Here is a 22,634-nt window from a genome sequence, read left to right as displayed (position 1 = left end):
CTCTCTGAAATCTGCCACCGGATTTCTTCTTTCTGATAAATGTTTCAATACTTACTAGTGGCGATGAAATGTCTTCTGCTAGACATCTGGGTGGATCTGGAAGCAGAGGAACGTTTTCCTCAATTTAACAGTGGATCCCAGTAGTTGAGTTAAATGTTGGTTTCATTTAAGAGTAAGCTACTTTCTGAATGCAATTAGGCTTTCACTGATAACAGTAACTTTTACTTTAGTTGGAAAGACATATCTATTATCTCTTAATCAGACAACTCTTGTCTGTCTTTGAGGAAGAGTGGGGGATCTATAACTTTTCCCAAGAAAACTGAAAATGTCTCAATCCTAATGTTAAAGGAATTAGGCTATATTGGGTTAGGAATGAATAAACTACCCCGATGTCCTTTATCAAGTGTAATTCCTCTACTTGATTCTTAAATAATGCTAAGTTTACATTTTAATAAAAAAATACTAAAATTCCAGAAAAGTCTTTCACATTAGTTCCTGCTGGTCAAATTTGCAGGTCAAGCCTACAACAGGTTGCGCTTTGGGCTAAGACAGCCTCTAGAGGGCAATCTCCTTTCCTGCGAATCCGCCCTAGTCCGCTCTATCCTCCCTCTCCCCGCCTTCCCCCTGGCCCCGTCCCCGATCCCAGGCCCGCCCCGCACCGGTCCCATCCCCCTTCCCCTCCCTCAACTATTTCCTCCAGGCGTCGTTCTTGCCCCGCCCCTCCCTGCCGCGTAGCGGAAACGGTCGCTCTGGCTTTCTGGAGGACTTGTCATCTGTGCCCAGCGGGGCAGGACGGCGGTGGGCGGGGCTGACGCGAGGCGCTGGAAGGGTCCGCGTGATTCTCTCTCCGTTGCTTTAGCTCCTGAGTGTTTGGCGATGGGGCAGCGGGAGATGTGGAGGCTCATTTCGAGGTGAGTGAGACAGCGAGCAGCCAAGGGCAGGCTCTTCAGCGGCGCTCGCCAAAGTGGGAAAAGGGCCGGGGGTGGAGACTGCTGGCCTCGAAGTTTCGAGTCGCGTTCAGAGGCGCAGTTGTGAGACCCCAACCTTGGCCCACCCCAACCTTGGCCCTCCCCAAGCCCCAGCCCCCGTCCCTGTCTTCCCTTTCTCCCTCTAGCATCTTCTTTGGGCGGCACTCTCGTTTTCTGCCACTCTAGCTCTTAATTCAACCTTGTCCCCACACGACCTGCATTCTTTTGGCCTCAATTTCTTTTCTTTCTTCAAAGTTGGGTGCAGTTTGGGGACACGGAGGGATTCAGCTTAGAGGAATTGTGCGGCATGTTTTGTGCAGCCAACACATACAGGTGCCTTGTCACTTGCTGCACCTCTCTCTGCCCGTGGTATGATTTTATTCAGCTTTCTTGCATGGTTCCAACGTCAGTGCAGGCATCTGGAACTTTCAGGCTAGTGTTGAGGGACATTTAACGTGGCATGGGGGAGCATGTTTGGAAACGTTGTTTAACTTTTCAAAAGTACCCCTCACTGCACCTTGAGCTCAGCCTAAGAAATCTGGTAGCCACATCTTTAGGAAGTTAGGCTACATGCGTCTTGAACAGCCCACTGTCTGGCCCTGTACGGTCATGTCAGGTAGCAGCTGCGCCCACTTGAAGGGAGAACCATGTTTATTTCCTTAAAATAAGGACAACTTAAATTATTGGATTCTTTAAGCCTTAGAGTTTGCCTTCTGGGTTTCCTGAAAAGGGATGGAGGTGTTTCTTTGAATTAAGAAGAATAGTTTCAGGGGAAAGTGTCTAGAATTCTAACACTGTATCCACAGACCTAATTCTCAGTATATATTTGTTATACATTTAAGAGTTGCTTTTCTGCTTGTTTTTTTAATACCTTAAAATTAGTCCTTGCACGAGCTCATGGAGAGAATTAGTAAATACTAAGAAAATCAGCACACGTAATCGTTGCTGCCGCTTTTTCAGTGTTGTCAGCAAATAGAGAAACAAACTGGAAAGACATGTTCGTTCAAGTTAACTGACTTAGGAAAGGATCTGTCATTTCCACAATTCAGCTTGGCTTTCTTCCACCTCACGTTCCAAGGTGCAGACTCTGTAGGTGAGGCCAGGACCATTTTGGGGGCTTTGATCTGAGATGCCTTTTCCAAACTCAGCCCTGGAGTGGGCATTATCTTAGAAAGCAGAGGCCAAGGTGGTCCAGTCCGCAGTAGCCTAACCCTCAAGCGTGTAAGGGAATACGGTGCTACGGAAAGTGTTTCTGAGAGGAGAAAAGGCCTTGGGCCATGGTTGACAGTGTTGGGCAACCCCACTTGAACTCTGGCCTCCCTTGGCTTCTTTGGTACTGGCCTATTTTTCTAATGCCACTCTCCGCCGCCTCTCCTCTTACCCCAGTGCCAGTTTAGCTCTTGGACTTTTTTTTTTTGGTTCCCAAATCATCTCTCTCAGCGTAACTCAAATCTTTGTCTAATCTGACTTTCTCTGGGCTCTAGTGCTGGTCACAACCCTCTTAATGTCTCAGCTGCAACTCACATATAAATTTACACTTAAGGGCTAGGCGCGGGGGCTCATGCCTGTAATCCCAGCACTTTGGGAGGCCGAGGCGGGCATATCATATGAGGTCAGGAGTTCAAGACCAGGCTGGGCAACATAGTGAAACCCCCGTCTCTACTAAAAATACAAAAAAAAGTAGCTGGGCGTGGTGGCAGGGGCCTGTAATCCCAGCTACTTGGGAGGCTGAGGCAGGAGAATTGCTGGAACCTGGGAGGCGGAGGTTGCAGTGAGCTGAGATTGCACCACTGCACTCCAGCCTGGGCGACAGAGTGAGACTCCGTCTCAAAACAACAACAACAAAAAAACAAAAAAAAAAAAAAAGGAAAAGAAAAACAAATTTGCACATAAATATAACCCTTATTCTTTATCTCTCTTGGCACTATCATTCTTCTAGATTCTCAAAGTTACCTAAGTTCTTCCAGACTCCTAAACCTTAACCTCTTCCTGTGGATCCAAGTTTCAACAGTAGTCTCAAAGTTACCACTTTTTCCTCTTCCCAGTGTGAATTGTTTCCGTACAAGAGTGCCAGGTTAATCTCGCTGAGGTTTTACTTCAGTGACTGCCATTCTTCTCAGAAGCTCACAGAGGTGCACTTCTGCTTATGCAATTAAATACAATTTTACCAGCCTGAATTTCACAGATTCGGCCCCAGTATATTCATGAATGAACAGTTACCTACTGTTCTGTTCTACTTGCTGGGAAGCACAGTTCTAGGCATTTTTGTTATCCTATAGCCACCATGGACTACTTGGTGTTCCTACTGTTCCTTGGAGTCTGAAAGGAGAGCAGATAGGAAACATAATTAGACAAAAGTAATTTTTAGTTACCAATTCTGATAAGTGTCTTAAGGGACACAGTTATGAGAGCCAGATTAGGTAGGGAGAGGGAGTCAGGAAGCCTCATCAGAGAGGTTGCTTTTCACTGGGTGTGGTGGTTCATGCCTGTAATCCTAGCGCTTTGAGAGGTCAACGTGGGAGTTCAAGACAGTTCTGAGCAACATAGCAAGACCCCGTTTCTATAAAAAATAAGAAAAAACTAGCTGGGTATGGTGGCATACGCCTATCCTTCCAGCTTGGGAGGCTGAGGTGGGAGGATCACTTGAGCCTCAGAGTTCAAGTTTACAGTGAACTGTGATTGCGCCACTGCCCTCCAGCCTGGGCAACATGGAAAAACCTAGCCTTTAAAAATAAAAATGACAGGAAGAGATTACTTTTTAGGTTTTTAATAGGCCTCATTGCCTTTTCCATCTGCTCTGTACTCTGCTGAACTCTATTGTTTTGGTTTTTGCTCTTTGACTGCCTCTCTTTTTTACTTCTACTTAGTTGTTTCTTAGTTGATCAAAGGCTCAATCTTTGATGCTCTGTTAGGTTGTTTTCTGTGTTAGGAATCATGAGCCTGAGTGCAGAGGCCGAGAGGGAAGCATTGAAAGATGCTGGCTAGATGGTAGCGTGGGGAAACTGGTGAGCTGGATAGAGTGCTCTGGAGAGGAGGCAGCTTCTCAGCTGCAGGCGTTGTTGCCCTTATAGAATATAGACTCAGGGTTTCCATTACTACTGATTTTTCTGGAAAAGCTGGAAAAACTGCATTTTTAGGTGAAATCTCTTGATTTTTAAATGTTAGTAGTTTTCTTTTTCTTTTTCTTCTTTTTAATCTCTGCTGTTCCATCCAGATAATGTTAGTAGTTTTAAAACCCTGCTCGGCTGGGCATGGTGATTCAAGCCTGTAATACCAGCACTTTGGGCAGCTGAGGCTGGAGGATCACAGCCCATGAATTCAAGAGCAGCCTGGGCAACATAGACTGTGTCTCTACAAAAGATTTAAAAATTAGGTGTGGTGGTGTGCGCCTGTAGTCTTAGCTGTTCAGGAGGCTTGAGTCCAGGAGATTGAGGCTGCAGTGAGCCCGTGATCATACCACTGCACTGCAGCCTGAGTGACAGTGAGACCCTGTCTCTCAAAATAAATAAATAGAATACAGAAATAAAACGCTACTGACCAATACCACAGTTGCAGTTGGCATCCTTCTGGCAGTTAGTTTTCAGCTGTAGCCTTCTCATTTATTCCTTACAGAAAACAGAGAGATTCCAGTGCCTCAGTGATTGTACATGCATGTGGCATGAGACATACCTTTAGTTCTAACTTTTCTTTCAAGCTCTAGTCTTTCTTCTGTTGAATATTTCTGCTTATGTCAGTACAAACTCAAATTCAGAATTGAATTTGTATTTCATCCTGCAAACCAGCGACCTTCTTTCCCTGTCTTTTCTGTATTCTCCTAGTTGTCCTGGTCTGAAATCTTAAAGTCGTTTTTGACATTCTTTTCCATTGAGTTTTTACTCTGTAATAACTCGTAATAATATCACTCCCTTCTGTTTCCACAGCTGCTGTTCTTCATCACCCCGTGCCTAAATTATTGGCCTCCTGGACTTGATTTTCTGCTCTATTCACACCTTGCCTACTTCTGGGATAATAATTTTCACTAAGCACTACTTCGTGATGTCGTCTTCCTGCTTGAGCAGTTTCATGTAGTTGTTTAATTGCATGAGGCCATGTTTGTTTTATTGAATAATTGCAAAAAGTTCCTGAGTGATAAAGTTCTCATCTAAGACGGTTGTTTATTTAAACTACACACATCATAACCACCTAGAGGGTTTGTTAAACACAGATTTCTGGGCCCCACAGTTTCTTGTTCAGTAGGTCTGGGGTGGGGCAGAGAATTTCAGTTTCTAGTAAGTTTCCAGGGGATGTTGATGGTACTTGTCCAAGAACCATACTTTGAGAATTGTTCTAAAAAAGCCAAGTTAACATCAGCTGAAGGAAATAAGCCTGATAAAGTTAATTAAGAAATTACAAGTAGCAGGCTGGGCGCAGTGGCTCACACCTGTAATTTCAGCACTTTGGGAGGCTGAGGCGGGCGGATCAAGAGGCTAAGAGATCATGGCCATGCTGGCTAACATGGTGAAACCCCGTCTCTACTAAAAATACAAAAAATTAGCCGGGCATGGTGGCCGGCACCTGTAGTCCCAGCTACTCGGGAGGCTGAGGCAGGAGAATGGTGTGAACCTGGGAGGCAGAGCCTGCAGTGAGCCGAGATTTTGCCACTGCACTCCAGCCTGGGCGACAGAGAGACTCCTTCTCAAAAAAAAAAAAAAAAAAAAAAAAAAAAAAAAAAATTAGCGATGTGCATGCCCTCTTCCTCTCCACCAGATGGCAGTTTTAGAGCCAGTAGAAAGGAAAGATCATAAATTCAGAATTACTTGGGGACACTGAATTCTCAATTACATTTTGAGATATAAAAGCTAGTATCAAATTTTAAATGACATCTGAATTTGAATTAGAACAAGTGGGCCAGGTGTGGTGGTTCACACCTGTAATCACAGCACTTTGGGAGGCTGAGGCAGGCAGATCACCTGAGGTTGTGAGTTAAAGACTAGCCTGGCCAACATGGAGAAACCTCGTCTCTACTAAAAATATAAAAATAAGCTGGGCGTGGTGACGCACACTTGGATTCCTAGTTATTTGGGAGGTTGAGGCAGGAGAATTGCTGGAACCTGGGAGCAGAGGTTGCAGTGAGCCAAGATTGTGCCACTGCACTCCAGCCTGGGTGACACAGCAAGACTCTGTCTCAAATAAAATCAATCAACCAACCAAATGGAAGCAATATGATTATGTAGTATTTAGCCAGGAATTTGGTTGTGTATATTTTTTTTTGTAATTGGTCCACAGATTTTTGTGACCTATAAATTTTGTGTACAGTGGCTTTGTTTGATAGGTTTACATTAACTTTGAGTTAAATTCTCCCTTATATATAAAACTGGGACTTGGAGTTCTCTTTGTTTACTTGTTAAAAGAATGCAGTTAGTACTTAAACTATTACATAAGAGTTGCAAATCTGGCAACACCTTCTTGAACCGACATTTGGGTACTGGCCTCATTAAGAAATCTAAAGTCATTCTGGATTTTTATACTTAAAATTTACAAAAAGAAAATAAAATTGAGTCAAGTTGAAAACATTTTAGAAATGGTGTTTTAGGGTAGTGTAGTTCACAGTTTAAAAGTAATTATGAAAACCTTATTTAGAAAGTATCCCTAAATAAGATACGCTCTGTTGCTTCAGTTTCATAATTATAAAGTGTTAGTGTTGATTTTTAATGACAGCTCCCTTCTTTGAAATCATTTAGGGGAGCTTCAAACAAAGTGTCTGTGCCTGTGCCCCACCTTCAGAGTTTGATTTAATTGGTCTTGGGTGTGACCTGAGCTTTATAATTTTTACCTTCTCCAGGTAATTTTTTTTTTTTTTTTTTTTTTGAGACAGAGTCTCACTCCTGTCGCGCAGGCTGGAGTGCCAGTGGCACAGTCTCAGCTCACTGCAACCTCTGTGTTAGAAATACCAAAATTGGGCCGGGTGTGGTGCCTCAAGCCTGTAATCCCAGCACTTTGGGAGGCTGAGACCATCCTGGCTAACACGGTGAAACCCCGTCTCTACTAAAAAAATACAAGAAGAAACTAGCCAGGCGAGGGTGGCGGGCACCTGTAGTCCCAGCTACTCGGGAGGCTGAGGCAGGAGAATGGCGTAAATCCGGGAGGCGGAGCTTGCAGTGAGCTGAGATCCGGCCACTGCACTCCAGCCCGGGCGACACAGCGAGACTCCATCTCAAAAAAAAAAAAAAAAAGGAAATACCGAAATTGTTAGATGATGGGTGCTGTGAAGAAAAGTCAGCATAGAGACAAAAAGATTTCTCAGCAAGACATTTTTACTTTCTGCAGAAAGGGTGCTCAATCGCAGATGGAACAATGGCGAGAGCACACTTGACAAAGGAAAAGCAGACATATTTATTCCTTACGCATTTATGTCGTCCTTACTGCTGTGTCGTGCATCCTTTGGCTGGAGCAGGACCTCACACTCTTAAACTGATACCCAATATGCTAATAGCGTAAATAGGTAAGTGCAGGGAAGAACAAAGAATTTGCTTATGAAAGGTTTAAGTAAGCAATAACATTTTTAAATAAGGAAGGGCATAGGCTGTGAGCTGGAACGTGCCTGTGAGCGTGTCCAATAGTTATGCAGGATAGGGCTTAACAAGGAGATATTAGCACAAAGCAAGGAGACTTGAAGAAAGTCTTTAAAAGAAACTATTATATCTAACACTTATGATTTATTCTTTAATAAGAAGAAAAACTTTGAAGAGGAAACTTTTTACTTTCTACACTCTGCCTCCCAGGTTCAAGCTATTCTGCCTCAGCCTCCTGAGTAGCTGGGATTACAGGCGCCTGCCACCACGCCCGGCTAATTTTTGTACTTTTAGTAGAGACAGGGTTTCACCTTGTTGGCCAGGCTGGTCTGGAACTCCTGACCTCAGGTGATCTGCCTGCCTTGGCCTCCCAAAGTGCTGGGATTACAGGCATGAGCCACCATGCCCAGCCAAGTCTCCAGGTGATTCTAATGCACAGACCAGTCTTGGACTCACTGGGCTGGGATAAGAACATTTTACTTGTGGTGAGACAAATTCAAAAATCTAGTTCAGCCTGGGCGACTGAGCAAGACTCCGTCTCAAAAAAAAAAAAAAAAAAAAAAAATGCTAGTTCAGGAATGTGACCTGTGACTGACTTAAACAAATAGGTCGTTTCTCTCTATTGTATAATTCAATTTGAATATAATATAAAAAGAAAGTAATATAAATTCTGAAAGGTAAGTTGGATTACAAATATTTTTTTTTTTTTTAATTTATTTATTATTATTAAACTTCAAGTTGTAGGGTACATGTGCACAACGTGCAGGTTTGCTACATATGTATACTTGTGCCATGTTGGTGTGCTGCACCCATCAACTCGTCATTTACATCAGGTATAACTCCCAATGCAATCCCTCCCCCCTCCCCCCTCCCCATGATAGGCCCCGGTGTGTGATGTTCGCCTTCCCGAGTCCAAGTGATCTCATTGTTCAGTTCCCACCTACGAGTGAGAACATGCGGTGTTTGGTTTTCTGTTCTTGTGATAGTTTGCTAAGAATGATGGTTTCCAGCTGCATCCATGTCCCTACAAAGGACACAAACTCATCCTTTTTTATGGCTGCATAGTATTCCATGGTGTATATGTGCCACATTTTCTTAATCCAATCTGTCACTGATGGACATTTGGGTTGATTCCAAGTCTTTGCTATTGTGAATAGTGCTGCAATAAACATACGTGTGCATGTGTCCTTATAGCAGCATAATTTATAATCCTTTGGGTATATACTCAGTAATGGGATGGCTGGGTCATATGGTACATCTAGTTCTAGATCCTTGAGGAATCGCCATACTGTTTTCCATAATGGTTGAACTAGTTTACAATCCCACCAACAGTGTAAAAGTGTTCCTATTTCTCCACATCCTCTCCAGCACCTGTTGTTTCCTGACTTTTGAATGATCGCCATTCTAACTGGTGTGAGATGGTATCTCATTGTGGTTTTGATTTGCATTTCTCTGATGGCCAGTGATGATGAGCATTTTTTCATGTGTCTGTTGGCTGTATGAATGTCTTCTTTTGAGAAATGTCTGTTCATATCCTTTGCCCACTTTTGGATGGGGTTGTTTGTTTTTTTCTTGTAAATTTGTTTGAGTTCTTTGTAGGTTCTGGATATTAGCCCTTTGTCAGATGAGTAGATTGCAAAAATTTTCTCCCATTCTGTAGGTTGCCTGCTCACTCTGATGGTAGTTTCTTTTGCTGTGCAGAAGCTCTTTAGTTTGATGAGATCCCATTTGTCAATTTTGGCTTTTGCTGCCGTTGCTTTTGGTGTTTTAGACATGAAGTCTTTGCCCATGCCTATGTCCTGAATGGTACTACCTAGGTTTTCCTCTAGGATTTTTATGGTATTAGGTCTAACATTTAAGTCTCTAATCCATCTTGAATTAATTTTCGTATAAGGAGTAAGGAAAGGATCCAGTTTCAGCTTTCTACTTATGGCTAGCCAGTTTTCCCAGCACCATTTATTAAATAGGGAATCCTTTCCCCATTTCTTGTTTCTCTCAGGTTTGTCAAAGATCAGATGGCTGTAGATGTGTGGTATTATTTCTGAGGACTCTGTTCTGTTCCATTGGTCTATATTTCTGTTTTGGTACCAGTACCATGCTGTTTTGATTACTGTAGCCTTGTAGTATAGTTTGAAGTCAGGTAGCGTGATGCCTCCAGCTTTGTTCTTTTGACTTAGGATTGTCTTGGAGATGCGGGCTCTTTTTTCGTTCCATATGAACTTTAAAGCAGTTTTTTCCAATTCTGTGAAGAAGCTCATTGGTAGCTTGATGGGGATGGCATTGAATCTATAAATTACCTTGGGCAGTATGGCCATTTTCACGATATTGATTCTTCCTATCCATGAGCATGGTATGTTCTTCCATTTGTTTGTGTCCTCTTTGATTTCACTGAGCAGTGGTTTGTAGTTCTCCTTGAAGAGGTCCTTTACATCCCTTGTAAGTTGGATTCCTAGGTATTTTATTCTCTTTGAAGCAATTGTGAATGGAAGTTCATTCCTGATTTGGCTCTCTGTTTGACTGTCACTGGTGTATGAGAATGCTTGCGATTTTTGCACATTAATTTTGTATCCTGAGACTTTGCTGAAGTTGCTGATCAGCTTAAGGAGATTTTGGGCTGAGACAATGGGGTTTTCTAAATATACAATCATGTCGTCTGCAAACAGGGACAATTTGACTTCTTCTTTTCCTAACTGAATCCCCTTGATTTCTTTCTCTTGCCTGATTGCCCTAGCCAGAACTTCCAACACTATGTTGAATAGGAGTGGTGAGAGAGGGCATCCCTGTCTTGTGCCAGTTTTCAAAGGGAATTTTTCCAGTTTTTGCCCATTCAGTATGATATTGGCTGTGGGTTTGTCATAAATAGCTCTTATGATTTTGAGGTACGTTCCATCAATACCGAATTTATTGAGCGTTTTTAGCATGAAGGGCTGTTGAATTTTGTCAAAAGCCTTTTCTGCATCTATTGAGATAATGATGTGGTTCTTGTCTTTGGTTCTGTTTTTATGCTGGATTATGTTTATTGATTTGCGAATGTTGAACCAGCCTTGCATCCCAGGGATGAAGCCCACTTGATCATGGTGGATAAGCTTTTTGATGTGCTGCTGAATCCGGTTTGCCAGTATTTTATTGAGGATTTTTGCATCGATGTTCATCAGGGATATTGGTCTAAAATTCTCTTTTTTTGTTGTGTCTCTGCCAGGCTTTGGTATCAGGATGATGTTGGCCTCATAAAATGAGTTAGGGAGGATTCCCTCTTTTTCTATTGATTGGAATAGTTTCAGAAGGAATGGTACCAGCTCCTCCTTGTACCTCTGGTAGAATTCAGCTGTGAATCCATCTGGTCCTGGACTTTTTTTGGTTGGTAGGCTATTAATTATTGCCTCAATTTCAGAGCCTACTATTGGTCTATTCAGGGATTCAACTTCTTCCTGGTTTAGTCTTGGAAGAGTGTAAGTGTCCAGGAAATTATCCATTTCTTCTAGATTTTCCAGTTTATTTGCGTAGAGGTGTTTATAGTATTCTCTGATGGTAGTTTGTATTTCTGTGGGGTCGGTGGTGATATCCCCTTTATCATTTTTAATTGCGTCAATTTGATTCTTCTCTCTTTTCTTCTTTATTAGTCTTGCTAGTGGTCTGTCAATTTTGTTGATCTTTTCAAAAAACCAACTCCTGGATTCATTGATTTTTTGGAGGGTTTTTTGTGTCTCTATCTCCTTCAGTTCTGCTCTGATCTTAGTTATTTCTTGCCTTCTGCTAGCTTTTGAATGTGTTTGCTCTTGCTTCTCTAGTTCTTTTAATTGCGATGTTAGAGTGTCAATTTTAGATCTTTCCTGCTTTCTCTTGTGGGCATTTAGTGCTATAAATTTCCCTCTACACACTGCTTTAAATGTGTCCCAGAGATTCTGGTATGTTGTATCTTTGTTCTCATTGGTTTCAAAGAACATCTTTATTTCTGCCTTCATTTCGTTATGTACCCAGTAGTCATTCAGGAGCAGGTTGTTCAGTTTCCATGTAGTTGAGCGGTTTTGATTGAGTTTCTTAGTCCTGAGTTCTAATTTGATTGCACTGTGGTCTGAGAGACAGTTTGTTATAATTTCTGTTCTTGTACATTTGCTGAGGAGTGCTTTACTTCCGATTACGTGGTCAATTTTGGAGTAAGTACGATGTGGTGCTGAGAAGAATGTATATTCTGTTGATTTGGGGTGGAGAGTTCTATAGATGTCTATTAGGTCTGCTTGCTGCAGAGATGAGTTCAATTCCTGGATATCATTGTTAACTTTCTGTCTCGTTGATCTGTCTAATGTTGACAGTGGAGTGTTGAAGTCTCCCATTATTATTGTATGGGAGTCTAAGTCTCTTTGTAAGTCTCTAAGGACTTGCTTTATGAATCTGGGTGCTCCTGTATTGGGTGCATATATATTTAGGATAGTTAGCTCTTCCTGTTGAATTGATCCCTTTACCATTATGTAATGGCCTTCTTTGTCTCTTTTGATCTTTGATGGTTTAAAGTCTGTTTTATCAGAGACTAGTATTGCAACCCCCGCTTTTTTGTGTTCTCCATTTGCTTGGTAAATCTTCCTCCATCCCTTTATTTTGAGCCTATGTATGTCTCTGCGTGTGAGATGGGTCTCCTGAATACAGCAGACTGATGGGTCTTGACTCTTTATCCAGTTTGCCAGTCTGTGTCTTTTAATTGGAGCATTTAGTCCATTTACATTTAAGGTCAAGATTGTTATGTGTGAACTTGATCCTGCCATTATGACATTAACTGGTTATTTTGCTCGTTAGTTGATGCAGTTTCTTCCTAGCCTTGATGGTCTTTACATTTTGGCATGATTACAAATATTTTTATAAATCCAGTCATCCAAGTTGTGGTTAAAAGTGGTAACTGGTCGTACTGCCTTTTGTGAAACCTCAGGCTATTGGTCTTTATATAATCTCAGAGTATCCTTGAAAAATTAACAGACTGTCAGTTTATCAGTTCCATTAGATAGTATATGTATCTGCACATGTGCACAGCCCTTATCAGGCTGCTGCAGCCACTGATTCCAGCTTTGACCTCTTTCCATAGATCTTAAATTTAGTTTCTTAAACAAAAAGCATGCATCTTAGTATATTCTAACTATAGTATTTTTATGTGCACATCTGTCATTACATTGTGGGTTTCTCAAGGGCAAGAGCTATGTCTTTTAGGAAATTTTTTAAAAAGCCCAAACCATAATGATACAACTTGATGCATTTTTACAAACCAAACATACCTAAATCACCAGCACCTGGATCAAGAAACAGGCTTTCCAGAGGCCCTCCTCATGCCTCTCTGAATCAATGCCCTTCCCGGTGTTGCCTTTTACTTTCTTATAATGTACGTAAGGCACCTGAGTACACTGTTCTGAAGTTTATAGTTTAGTGAACTTATACCTGCAGTCCTGTAATCAGCATCGGGATAGGGACAATTTCCAATGTTCCATGTTTGTTCATGCCTCTTACCAGGTGACCCCACCCTCACCGTTTTCATGTCCATTATCAGTGGTCACTTTGGTCAAGCTGTGTCTCGGGCTTTGTATTCCTAGCCCAACAAGCACTTTTAAAACAGCAAAAATAGAAGTGTGTTGTGTTTATTGTTTTGTAGCCTGCTCTCCTTTTGTGATTTGTCATGACTGCTTTTCCGTGTTAGTATTTTTAGTGGTTGTGTAATGACTGTGTGTATTAATAGACACAGTCTTTAAAATAATGCTCTATTCTTAGACATTTACTTTGTTTTCAGTTTTTCCCTCATGTAAATAATTGTGAACATGTTTGTCAATCAAACTTTGGTCATATTTCTGAGATTTCCCTAGTGCACATGCTTGCAGAATTAGTGGATTGAAGGATGTGATCATTTTAAAGGCTGTGGATTTGTATTTCCAAACTGTTTACCAGAAAGGCAGTACCAATTTATACCTCTCTCTACAGTGTCTGAGAATGCTGTTTGTATTGCATCTTTAACAAACGTTTTTTCTTAAGAGTAATGACTTTACTTTTTAGGGTAGTTTTAAGTTGATGGAAAAAATGACCTGCAAATTTGAGCAGAAAAGTTTGACAAATAATAAGGACATGTATCAACCATTACAGTATCGTACAGATAAGTTTCACTGCCCTAAACATCTCCTGTGTTCCAACTGTGCATCCCTCACTCCCCCAAACCCCTGGCAACCACTGATCTTTCTACTGATTTCATAATTTTGCCCTTTTCAGAATATCATACAGTTGAAATCAGTGTGTGTAGCCTTTTCAGACTGGCTTCTTTTGCTCAGTAGTATGTATGTATTTAAGTTTCGTCCAATTTTTTTTTGTGTGTGTGGCATAATAGTTCATTCCTCTTTTTCATGGCTGAATAATATTTTATATGGTTGTATTTGAAATTGGTGTGTCTTCCAGCCATTGAAGAACATCTTGGTTACTTCCACATTTTGGCAGTTATGAAAAGTTACCATAAAATTCATGTGCCAAGTGGCTATACCATTTAATGTTCCCACCAGCAGTGAACAAAACTTTTTGCTCTAATAATACCTTTTGGAAGAGGCTGAAACAAAAGGTGATATACTATTTGTAAACTGAAACATGACCACCCACATTACTGTTCTCATTTTATTCCACATTTGTTTCAGGTTTAATGCATTCAAAAGGACTGATACCATACTGCATCATTTGGTAAGTTTTGTGGGCATTATTTGTATGTGTAACTTAAAATGCCATTGTTAGAGAAGTAGAGAAATACTGTTATGGCAGGTTTCCTTGACCTTGGTACATCATGATTCTCAACTGTAGTGTCAAGACATGGCCCACATACCTTGTAGGAGGTGGCATAAGATTATGGTTAAAACCATGGTTCTTACAAGTCAGAATGCCTGGGTTAAATAATGGGTTCACTACTTCATCTTGGGTGGATTACTTGGTCTCTTACGGCTTCCCTTTTGATATATATAAAATGAGAATAATAATAGTATCTACCTTAGAATGCTATTAAATGATAAATAAGATAATTGTATTAATCAGCGTTCTCTAGAAGGACAGAACTAATAGGTCATATGTATATATGAAAGGAGTTTATTAGGGAGAATTGACTCACATGATCACAAGATAAAGTCCCATGATAGGCCGTCTGCAAATTGAGGAGCAAGGAAGCCAGTGATGGATCAGCCTGAGTCCTAAAACCTCAAAAGTAGGGAAGCTGACAGTGCAGCCTCCAGTCTGTGGCCAAAGGCCCAAGAGCCACTGGCAAACCACTGGTATAAGTCCAAGAGTTCAAAAGCTGAAGAACTTGGAGACTGATGTTCGAGGGTAGCAAGCATCCAGCACCGGAGAAAGATGAAGGCTGAAAGACTCAGCAGGTCAAGTCTTTCCAACTTCTGCCTGCTTTTATCCTAGCCATGCTGGCAGCTGATTAGAAGGTACTCACTCAGACTGAGGGTGGGTCTACCTCTCCCAGTCCACTGACTCAAATGTTAATCTACTTTGGCAATACCTGCACAGACACACCCAGGAAAAATACTTTGCATCCTTCAATCCAATCAGGTTGACACTCAATATTAACCATCAAAATAATGCATTAAAAAATCTAGTATAGTCTTTGGGAGGCCGAGGTGGGCAGATCACGAGGTCAGGAGATCGAGACCATCCTAGCTAACATGATGAAACCCCGTCTCTACTAAAAAAAAATACAAAAAATTAGCCAGACATGGTGGCGGCCACCTGTAGTCCCAGCTACTCGGGAGGCTGAGGCAGGAGAATGGCGTGAACTTGGGAGGCGGAGCTTGCGGTGAGCCGAGATTGCGCCACTGTACTCCAGCCTGGGTGACAGAGTGAGACTCTATCTCAAAAAAAAAAAAAAAAAAAAAAAAAAAAAAATCTAGCATAGTGCATGGCATGTAACAGTCATTTTATACGTTAACTATTATTGTCATGGTACCGTTGCAAAGTTAAATATCCATAGTTCACCAGATTGTAAGGAAGAAATACATTTTATTCACTTTTATATCTCTTATAGAGGCTGACAAGTAAATTGCACATAAAAACAATAACAGGTCATCTGATATCACTGTATTCTAGGTGGTACTGTAAGTATTTGTCGTGTTATTAGCTCAGTTAATTCTCACGGTAGTCCTCTGTGGTACGTACTACAGATCTCTTATTTGCAATTCTAAAACCCTAAAACCAAAAGTTTTTTGTTAGTTTGTGGTAAATGCATTGGCAAAATCTGACTTGGATGTACTTGAAGCTCTTTTAGTTTTTATCCTAACTAGTGTGAACGCTTATGGTTTGGTGCATAAATATAAAAACACCGTATTACTATGTAATCAAGTATTACAAGGACCTAGACTCCTCTTGGGGTATTTTATAAAGCATTTACTATGTACTGTTTTCAAAATCTAGAAAATTTTAGGAATTAAGGGATTGTAGCCTTATCTCTGTATAACAGGGCAGAAATTGAGGTACAGAGAGGCTAAGTAACATGCCCAAATGTCACAGCTAGTAATTATGAGGTGTGATTTGAATCCTGGCTATCTGTCTTCATAGATTTACTTTGTACGCTCTGTAGCCTCTGACAGAGTGAGCACTAAGTAACTATTGCAGCTGTGCCTCTGTTAAACCTAAGCGAAGATGGGGATACAAAGCCTGGCATATCCCCTCCTAACTGTGTTAGTCTGTGTTTTTCTGTTGCTTATAACAGAATACCTAAAACCGAGGAATTTGTAAAGAAAAGGAACTTATTTCTTATAGTTAATGTAGGTTGAGAAGTCCAAGGTCAAGGTACTGCATCTGGTGTGGGCCATTTTGCAGGTGGGTCCTCTCTGTAGAGTCCCAAGGTGGTACAGGACATCATGTGACAAGGAGGCTAAGTGTGCTAGCTCAGTTCTCCCTCTTCCTCTTATAAACCCATAGTCTTACTCCCATACTAACCCATTGATTCATTAACTCATTAATCCATTAACCCATTAATTTATGAATGGGTTAATCCATTCATGTGAGCAGAACTGTCATGCCCAATCACCTCTTAAAGGACTCACCTTTTAGTATTGCCACATTCTTTGAAGGGGGCAAATATTTGAACCACAGCACTACCCTTACTTATTTTATTCTGCTGTTGTACATGGAGGCTGAGGAGTTTCCTAGAAAAAAAACTAGGAGTGGTATCAGTGACTCATATTTCGACTAAGTACATAGGTGGAATGGGAAGACATGACAGAATCCAGATCACATGGCGACTATGGTGACATGGGGCAGAAAACACCTGGAAAGAAGATAAAGACTCTCAGGGCCTGGGGGTTGAATAGTTCTGAGTCTCAGTGTTTGCTTTTATGAGTGCCTCAGGGGTAGAGAAAATGTATCCCAAGCAATTCTTCTGTGGCCTTTCTGAGAGAGTGAGTGAGTGAGAGAGAGGGACTGAGAGAGATCCTTTTTATTTCATGGTGGAGTGATGGAAGTATGCCATTGATGGCAGTTTTGCAGGCAGAGTTATGAGAAGTGGACAGGATTATTTTGCGTTAATAGTGTGACATTCGTGGTGATGCTTCCAAGATAGAGGTAGGGAATAGAACCCAGAAGGGAGGACAGAATTCTGCATTTCTGCATATAAGGTTTGTCAAGCTAATGAAAGCCAGTGGAACCTGTCAGTGAAGCCTCATTTGTATCTGTAGACTAGTTTGGAAATATTCTTACTACAAAAATATTCAGGGAAATACTTTTTTTTCTTCTTTCTCCATAATCTATTTTAAACTCGTTTTTTTTGTTTGTTATTGTTTGAGACAGGGTCTTGCTGTGTTGCCCAGGCTGGAGTGTAGTGATACTAGCTCACTGTAGCCTCGAACTCCTAGGCTCAGGTGATCCTCCTGCCTTAGCCTCTCAAGTAGCTAGGACTACAGGTATGGACCACCAACTCAGCTAATTTTTAAATTTTTTGTAGAGATGAGGTTTCTACGTTGCCCAGGGTGGCCTCGAACTCCTAGGTGCAAATGATCTTCCTGCCTTGGCCCCTCAGTGTGCTAGAATTATAGGTGTGAGCCACCATGCCTGGCCTATTTTAAATTCTTAAACAGCATTTTAATTTAGTGAGCAAAAGGTCATTTAATTTTGATCTGAATATGGAGAAAACGTCTATTTTCATTTTCTTTTTTTTCCTTTTAGAAAGTAGTTCTATTCAGTATTGAGGGTATAGTGTTTGGAGTGCGTGAAATGATACTGTGCATATCATTTTCATGACAGCACACATGTTCTTATTATATATGTCCAGATGGTGTCCTAGAATTATTCATAGCCCTTTTAATCCTACATCTGAATCTCTTTTACTCCACATCTAGATTCCTAGTTCCCAAGAATACAGTAGATGATAGTGTTTTAGTCCATTTGAGCTGCTGTAACAAAATACCGTAAACTGGGTAGGTAGCTTATAAAAAACATAATTTATTTCTCATAGTTCTGGAGGCTGGGGAGTTCAAGATCAAGGGGCCAGCAGATTTGGTGTCTGGTGATGGCCAGCTTCCTGGTTCATAGACAACCTTGTTGGCCATCTTCTCTCTGTGTCCTCTTGTGGTAGAAGGGGTGAGGAAGCTCTCCAGGATTTCTTTAATAAGGGCATTAATCTCATTCATGAGGGCCAACGTGACCTAATCACCTCTCAAAGGTCCCACCTCTTCTGCCATCACCTTGGGGGTTAGGATTTCAACATACAAATTTTGGAGGGACACAAACATTCAGTCTGTAGTACTATACAAGCTAATAGTTAGCTTGTTAATATTTCATGGATGCTGGCAGAAGACGTGACAATCTTGGATTAGAAAAAAAATTTTTTGTGAGTGGTACAACGAGCAACACTGAGCAAGTTTTCTCTTGCTCCTCAAGCCTCAGGGGAGTGATACAGAGGACCCATATGAGTGTCTGCATTTGCAGAATATTGCATGACAGTACAACTGTCATGCGATTTGGGAAACCTGCTGGTTTTAGCAAGCTGTAAATAAGTCTGCTGTCTGTCTCAGAGGAAGGCATTACCTTCTTCTTCATGGTGTCTATAGCAGAAGACCTTCTTCTTCATGGTGGCTACCTTGAAAATGACCTGGGCAAGGAGTGGTCAGGCCCTTGGGTTCATGGCATACCCATTCATAGCACACCCAGCAGTAAAGTACAGAGAAATTCCAGTGCTCATGCCAGGTAGCATCTCTCAGCAGCTAAGTTCCATTTCTTGACCTAGGTAGTGGTTACAAGAGTTTTGCATGATAGTAATTGACTAAGTTCTGTATTATACTTTGGGTGGTTGTCTGTGTGTGTGTGTTTTATTTTACCATAGAAACACAGAAAAAAAAATAAGACAGCTTTATCTGTAGTAGTGACGTGGAAAGATGACCATGGCAGGTTGCTGAATTAACCATGGGAGGTGCAGAATAAGGTACAGCATTCCATTTTTGCTAATAGTTTATGGAAAAGTGCCTGAGAAAGATAGACACTAAATCAGTAGTGTTGCAAACCAAGGCAATTTTGGTTTTCACCATTTTACCTGTGGTTGTCCCCTTGAATTAAAAACAAAACATCTTACTGAGATAATGGGTTCAGCTGGATGTGGGAAATCTATTTTGCTTATTAAGAAAATGTTGTATTTTATCAACTGACTTTATAGAAATAAGTTTTTAAGATAATTTTTAAAATTATTTTACAGTTTTAGATCTACAGGTAAGTTTAAAAGATAGTACAGAGTTCTTACATACCTCTCACCCAGTTTCAGTTTCCCCTAATGCGTTTCTACATTGCTATTATGGATTGCATTGTGTCCCCCAAAATTCATATGTTGGAGTCCTAGTCCTCAGTACCTCAGAATGTGACCTTATCTGGAAATAGGGTTGTTGTATGTGTAATTAGTTAAGGTCATAATTGAGTAGGATGGGCCCCAATCCAATATGACTGGTATGCTTATAAAAGGGAAATTTGCAGATGGTCATGTACACAGGATAATGTCACATGAAGATTGGAGTTATGCTGCCACAAGCCAGAAAACTGTATGAAGCCAGGAGAGAAGCCTAGGATAGATCCTTCCCTAGCACCTTCAGCAGAGTCATTGTCCTGCTGACCCCCTGATTTCAGACTTGCAGCCTTCAGAACTATGAGACAGTAAGTTTGTGTTGGTTAAGCCGCTTAAGTAGTGGTACTTTGATATGGCAGCCCTAGCAAACTGCCTAATATTCTTACTATGGTACACTTATCAAAACTGAGAACATTGGTTTTGTGGTTTGAATATTTGCCCCCTCCAGAACTCATTTTGAAATTTAATCCCCAGTATGGATATATTGAAATGTAAGGCCTTTGCGAGGTGATTGGGTCAGGAGGCCTCTGTCCTCACGAAGGATGAATCCATTCATTGATTAATGGGGTTATGGGAGTGAGACTGGTGGCTTTGTAAGAGAAGTAAGAGAGACCTGAGGTAGCATGCTTAGCTTCCTTGACATATGATGCCCTGTACCTCCTTGGGTCTGTGCCAAGTCCCCACCAGCAAGAAGGCCCTCACTAGATGTATCCTTTTGACTTTGGACATCAGCCTCTGTAGCTGTAAGGAAAGGAATAAATTCCTTTTCTTTACAAATTACACAGTTTCAGGTATTCTGTTGTGAGCAACAGAAAATGAACTAAGACAATTTGTATATCACTGTTAACTCCAGACTTTATTTGGATTTCACCACTTTTTTTTCATTAATATTCTGTTCCAGGAATCAATGACACTGCATTTACTTGTCATGCTTTTTAGTCTCCTCTAGTCTGTGATAGTTTCTCAACTTAGCTTTCCATATTTTTCATGCCCTTGACAATTGTAAGGAGTACTGGTCAGGTAGCCTGTAGAATACCATCTCATCTGGCCTTGTCTGTTGTTTTTTTCACAATTAGACTAGAGTTAAGGTTTTTGGCAAGAATGTGACAGAGGAAAATTGCCCTTCTAATCACATCATATCGGGGAGTATTTGTGAGTTTTGATAAATGCATCAGGGAGTATGTGATATCTACATGACATCATTGGTAATGCCAACTTTTATCCCTTTGTGTAAATATCATTTATTGTTTTCCACTGTAAAGTTACTATTTTTCCCTTTCATGCTCTGCTTATTGAAAGCAAGTTAGTAAGTCCAGCCCACACTCAAAAGGTGAGGGGACAAAGCTGTGTCTCTTGAAAGGGAGATAACTACGTATGTCATTTAGAATTCTGTAAGGAAGATTATCTTTTCTCCTCCATTTATTTATTCTGTATGGACTCATGGATATTTATTCTTTGGGCTATCATGTAATATCAAATTATTGATTGTTTCATTGTTCCAGTTCTGGCCATTAGGAATTCCTTCATTTTGGCTTCTGTATTTCTTTCACGTGACCCCATCCTTTTATTTTTTATTTTTTATTTTTTTGAACATTTCCTTTCTGGTGCTAGAAGGTGTGCTCTGGACTCATTTTGTGTTTTCCCTATCTTAGTGCTGGAATCAGCCATTTCTCTAAGGAGCTCTGGTTGCCTTTATTGGTGAATTGCATTTAGAAATCAAGATCTAGACTCTGGGAGTGCTCTTTGCTACTGGGTGTCATGACTTTCTCTCAGAGAATAGAGCTAGGGTAAGGTATGTATGTGTAATAGAATACATATACACTATGTACTTACCCATATATTCATGCATATCTATAATTGTTTCTGTACTTATTCTGTGTATGTATATTAAACTAAACATGAGTTCATAGTGATGTCTTTGTCTTTAATCCAGTACCATAGGTCAGGGTTCATTCTGTCTTTCTCTTCTTGTTCTAACTGTAACTCTGCTGCTGACAGTGAGAGCCAGTCTCCATTACTTACTAATTTAAGCCTAGTATATATGCAAAGCTTTTGCAGAATTGTTACCTGCTCCCCGCTACCAGGAAAAGCCGTGTTGATAAGAGTACATTGTTGATGTACAGTTCCTTTATCATCCATATAGTTTTCAGTCATTTCAGTGATTTCCAAAGTTAGTTAGCTTCCTCATCACCACAGTCACTTCACTGAGGTTATGTCATAATGTGTAATTCAGTTAGGTTCTGAGAAAGAAAAAATCCTGTTTCCCCAAATGACTAGATCCCCTTCTCAGCCAAGGGGACCCCAGAGAAAACTGAAAAAATGAGTTCCTGGCCAAGATAGATAGGGAGCTTGGACATACTTTGTAATACTTCCTCCCTCGTTAGCCACCATTAGACTTTCATCCCTAAGAGTTAAGCAGAGAACAGCCTAAATTTTTCCCCTGCTAATTTCAAGCAACCACCTAACTGTTGCCTTCTTTTTGCAATTTTGACACAGCAGCTGACCAGCATTCCTTCGTAATAAAAGACCAGTGATGATGGAGTGGTTCTGGCCAGTCTGTGGAGGGAGGCTGCACACAGTGGGACTCCATTTCCTCTGTTTCATCTTTTGATGTATAGGGCCCAATTGTGATACATTTAATTGTTAAGTCTCCAACCCAGAGTTAACATGGCGTGCATGTTGCATACATGTTGGCTTACTGTACATGCATGTGCCTCCTGTTTGTGAATATTCATAGCTCCTGTAACCTGTTGAATATGTTTGTGTAGCCAGCCAGTTCAGCATAAATTCCCATTTCATCTTTCCCTGGCTAGAAGTGCTTGCTCTTGGCTTCTGCCAGAGACTGTGCTTCCCAGCCTGTGGGTTGGTCAGCCTGCAGCCTCTTTTATGAGAAGTAAAGCTGTCTTTTCCAAACTTACGAATCTCTGATTCTTCAGTTGACCGTTCATCTGTCATAGTCTGCATTCCATATTTGAATTCCCTGATATCCTGGGTAATTTTTTTCCTTTTTAAAAGATAGCTCATGCTATGGTTTGAATGTATGTGTCCCTCCAAAATTCATATGTTGGAGCCTAATACCAAATGTGATGGTATTAAGAGGTGGGGCTTTTTGGGAAGTGATAAGTCATGAGCACCCCACCCTTATGGATTAGTGTTCTTATAAAAGAGGTTGAAGGGAGTTAACTAGTCCTTTTTGCCCTTGTCCTTCCTTGTGCCTTGTGTGGATACACAGAACTCATGAAAAATAAGGTCTTACCAGTCTCTGAATCTTGAACTTGAACTTGCCTT

At 41.0% G+C, this 22,634-nt stretch overlaps 1 protein-coding gene across 2 annotated transcripts in view; it reads left to right on the top strand.

The window, feature by feature from the left end:
• The first annotated feature begins 775 nt into the window (after window positions 1-775).
• The window catches only part of HIBCH (3-hydroxyisobutyryl-CoA hydrolase), a 118,573-nt gene continuing 96,714 nt past the window's right edge, over window positions 776-22,634 (top strand). Inside the window, exons 1-2 of one of the 2 annotated variants that reach the window (XM_007965642.3) lie at window positions 776-911; window positions 14,167-14,209. In XM_007965642.3, coding sequence (XP_007963833.1) covers window positions 877-911; window positions 14,167-14,209 — 78 coding nt within the window. In that variant the 5' untranslated portion in view covers window positions 776-876. The remainder of the gene's footprint in view (window positions 912-14,166; window positions 14,210-22,634) is intronic. The other variant, XM_007965645.3, reaches the window with a different exon arrangement.

This window comes from Chlorocebus sabaeus, chromosome 10 (genome assembly GCF_047675955.1).
Source record: "Chlorocebus sabaeus isolate Y175 chromosome 10, mChlSab1.0.hap1, whole genome shotgun sequence".
Taxonomy (NCBI): domain Eukaryota; kingdom Metazoa; phylum Chordata; class Mammalia; order Primates; family Cercopithecidae; genus Chlorocebus; species Chlorocebus sabaeus.
This window is presented reverse-complemented; position numbering and strand designations above follow the sequence as displayed.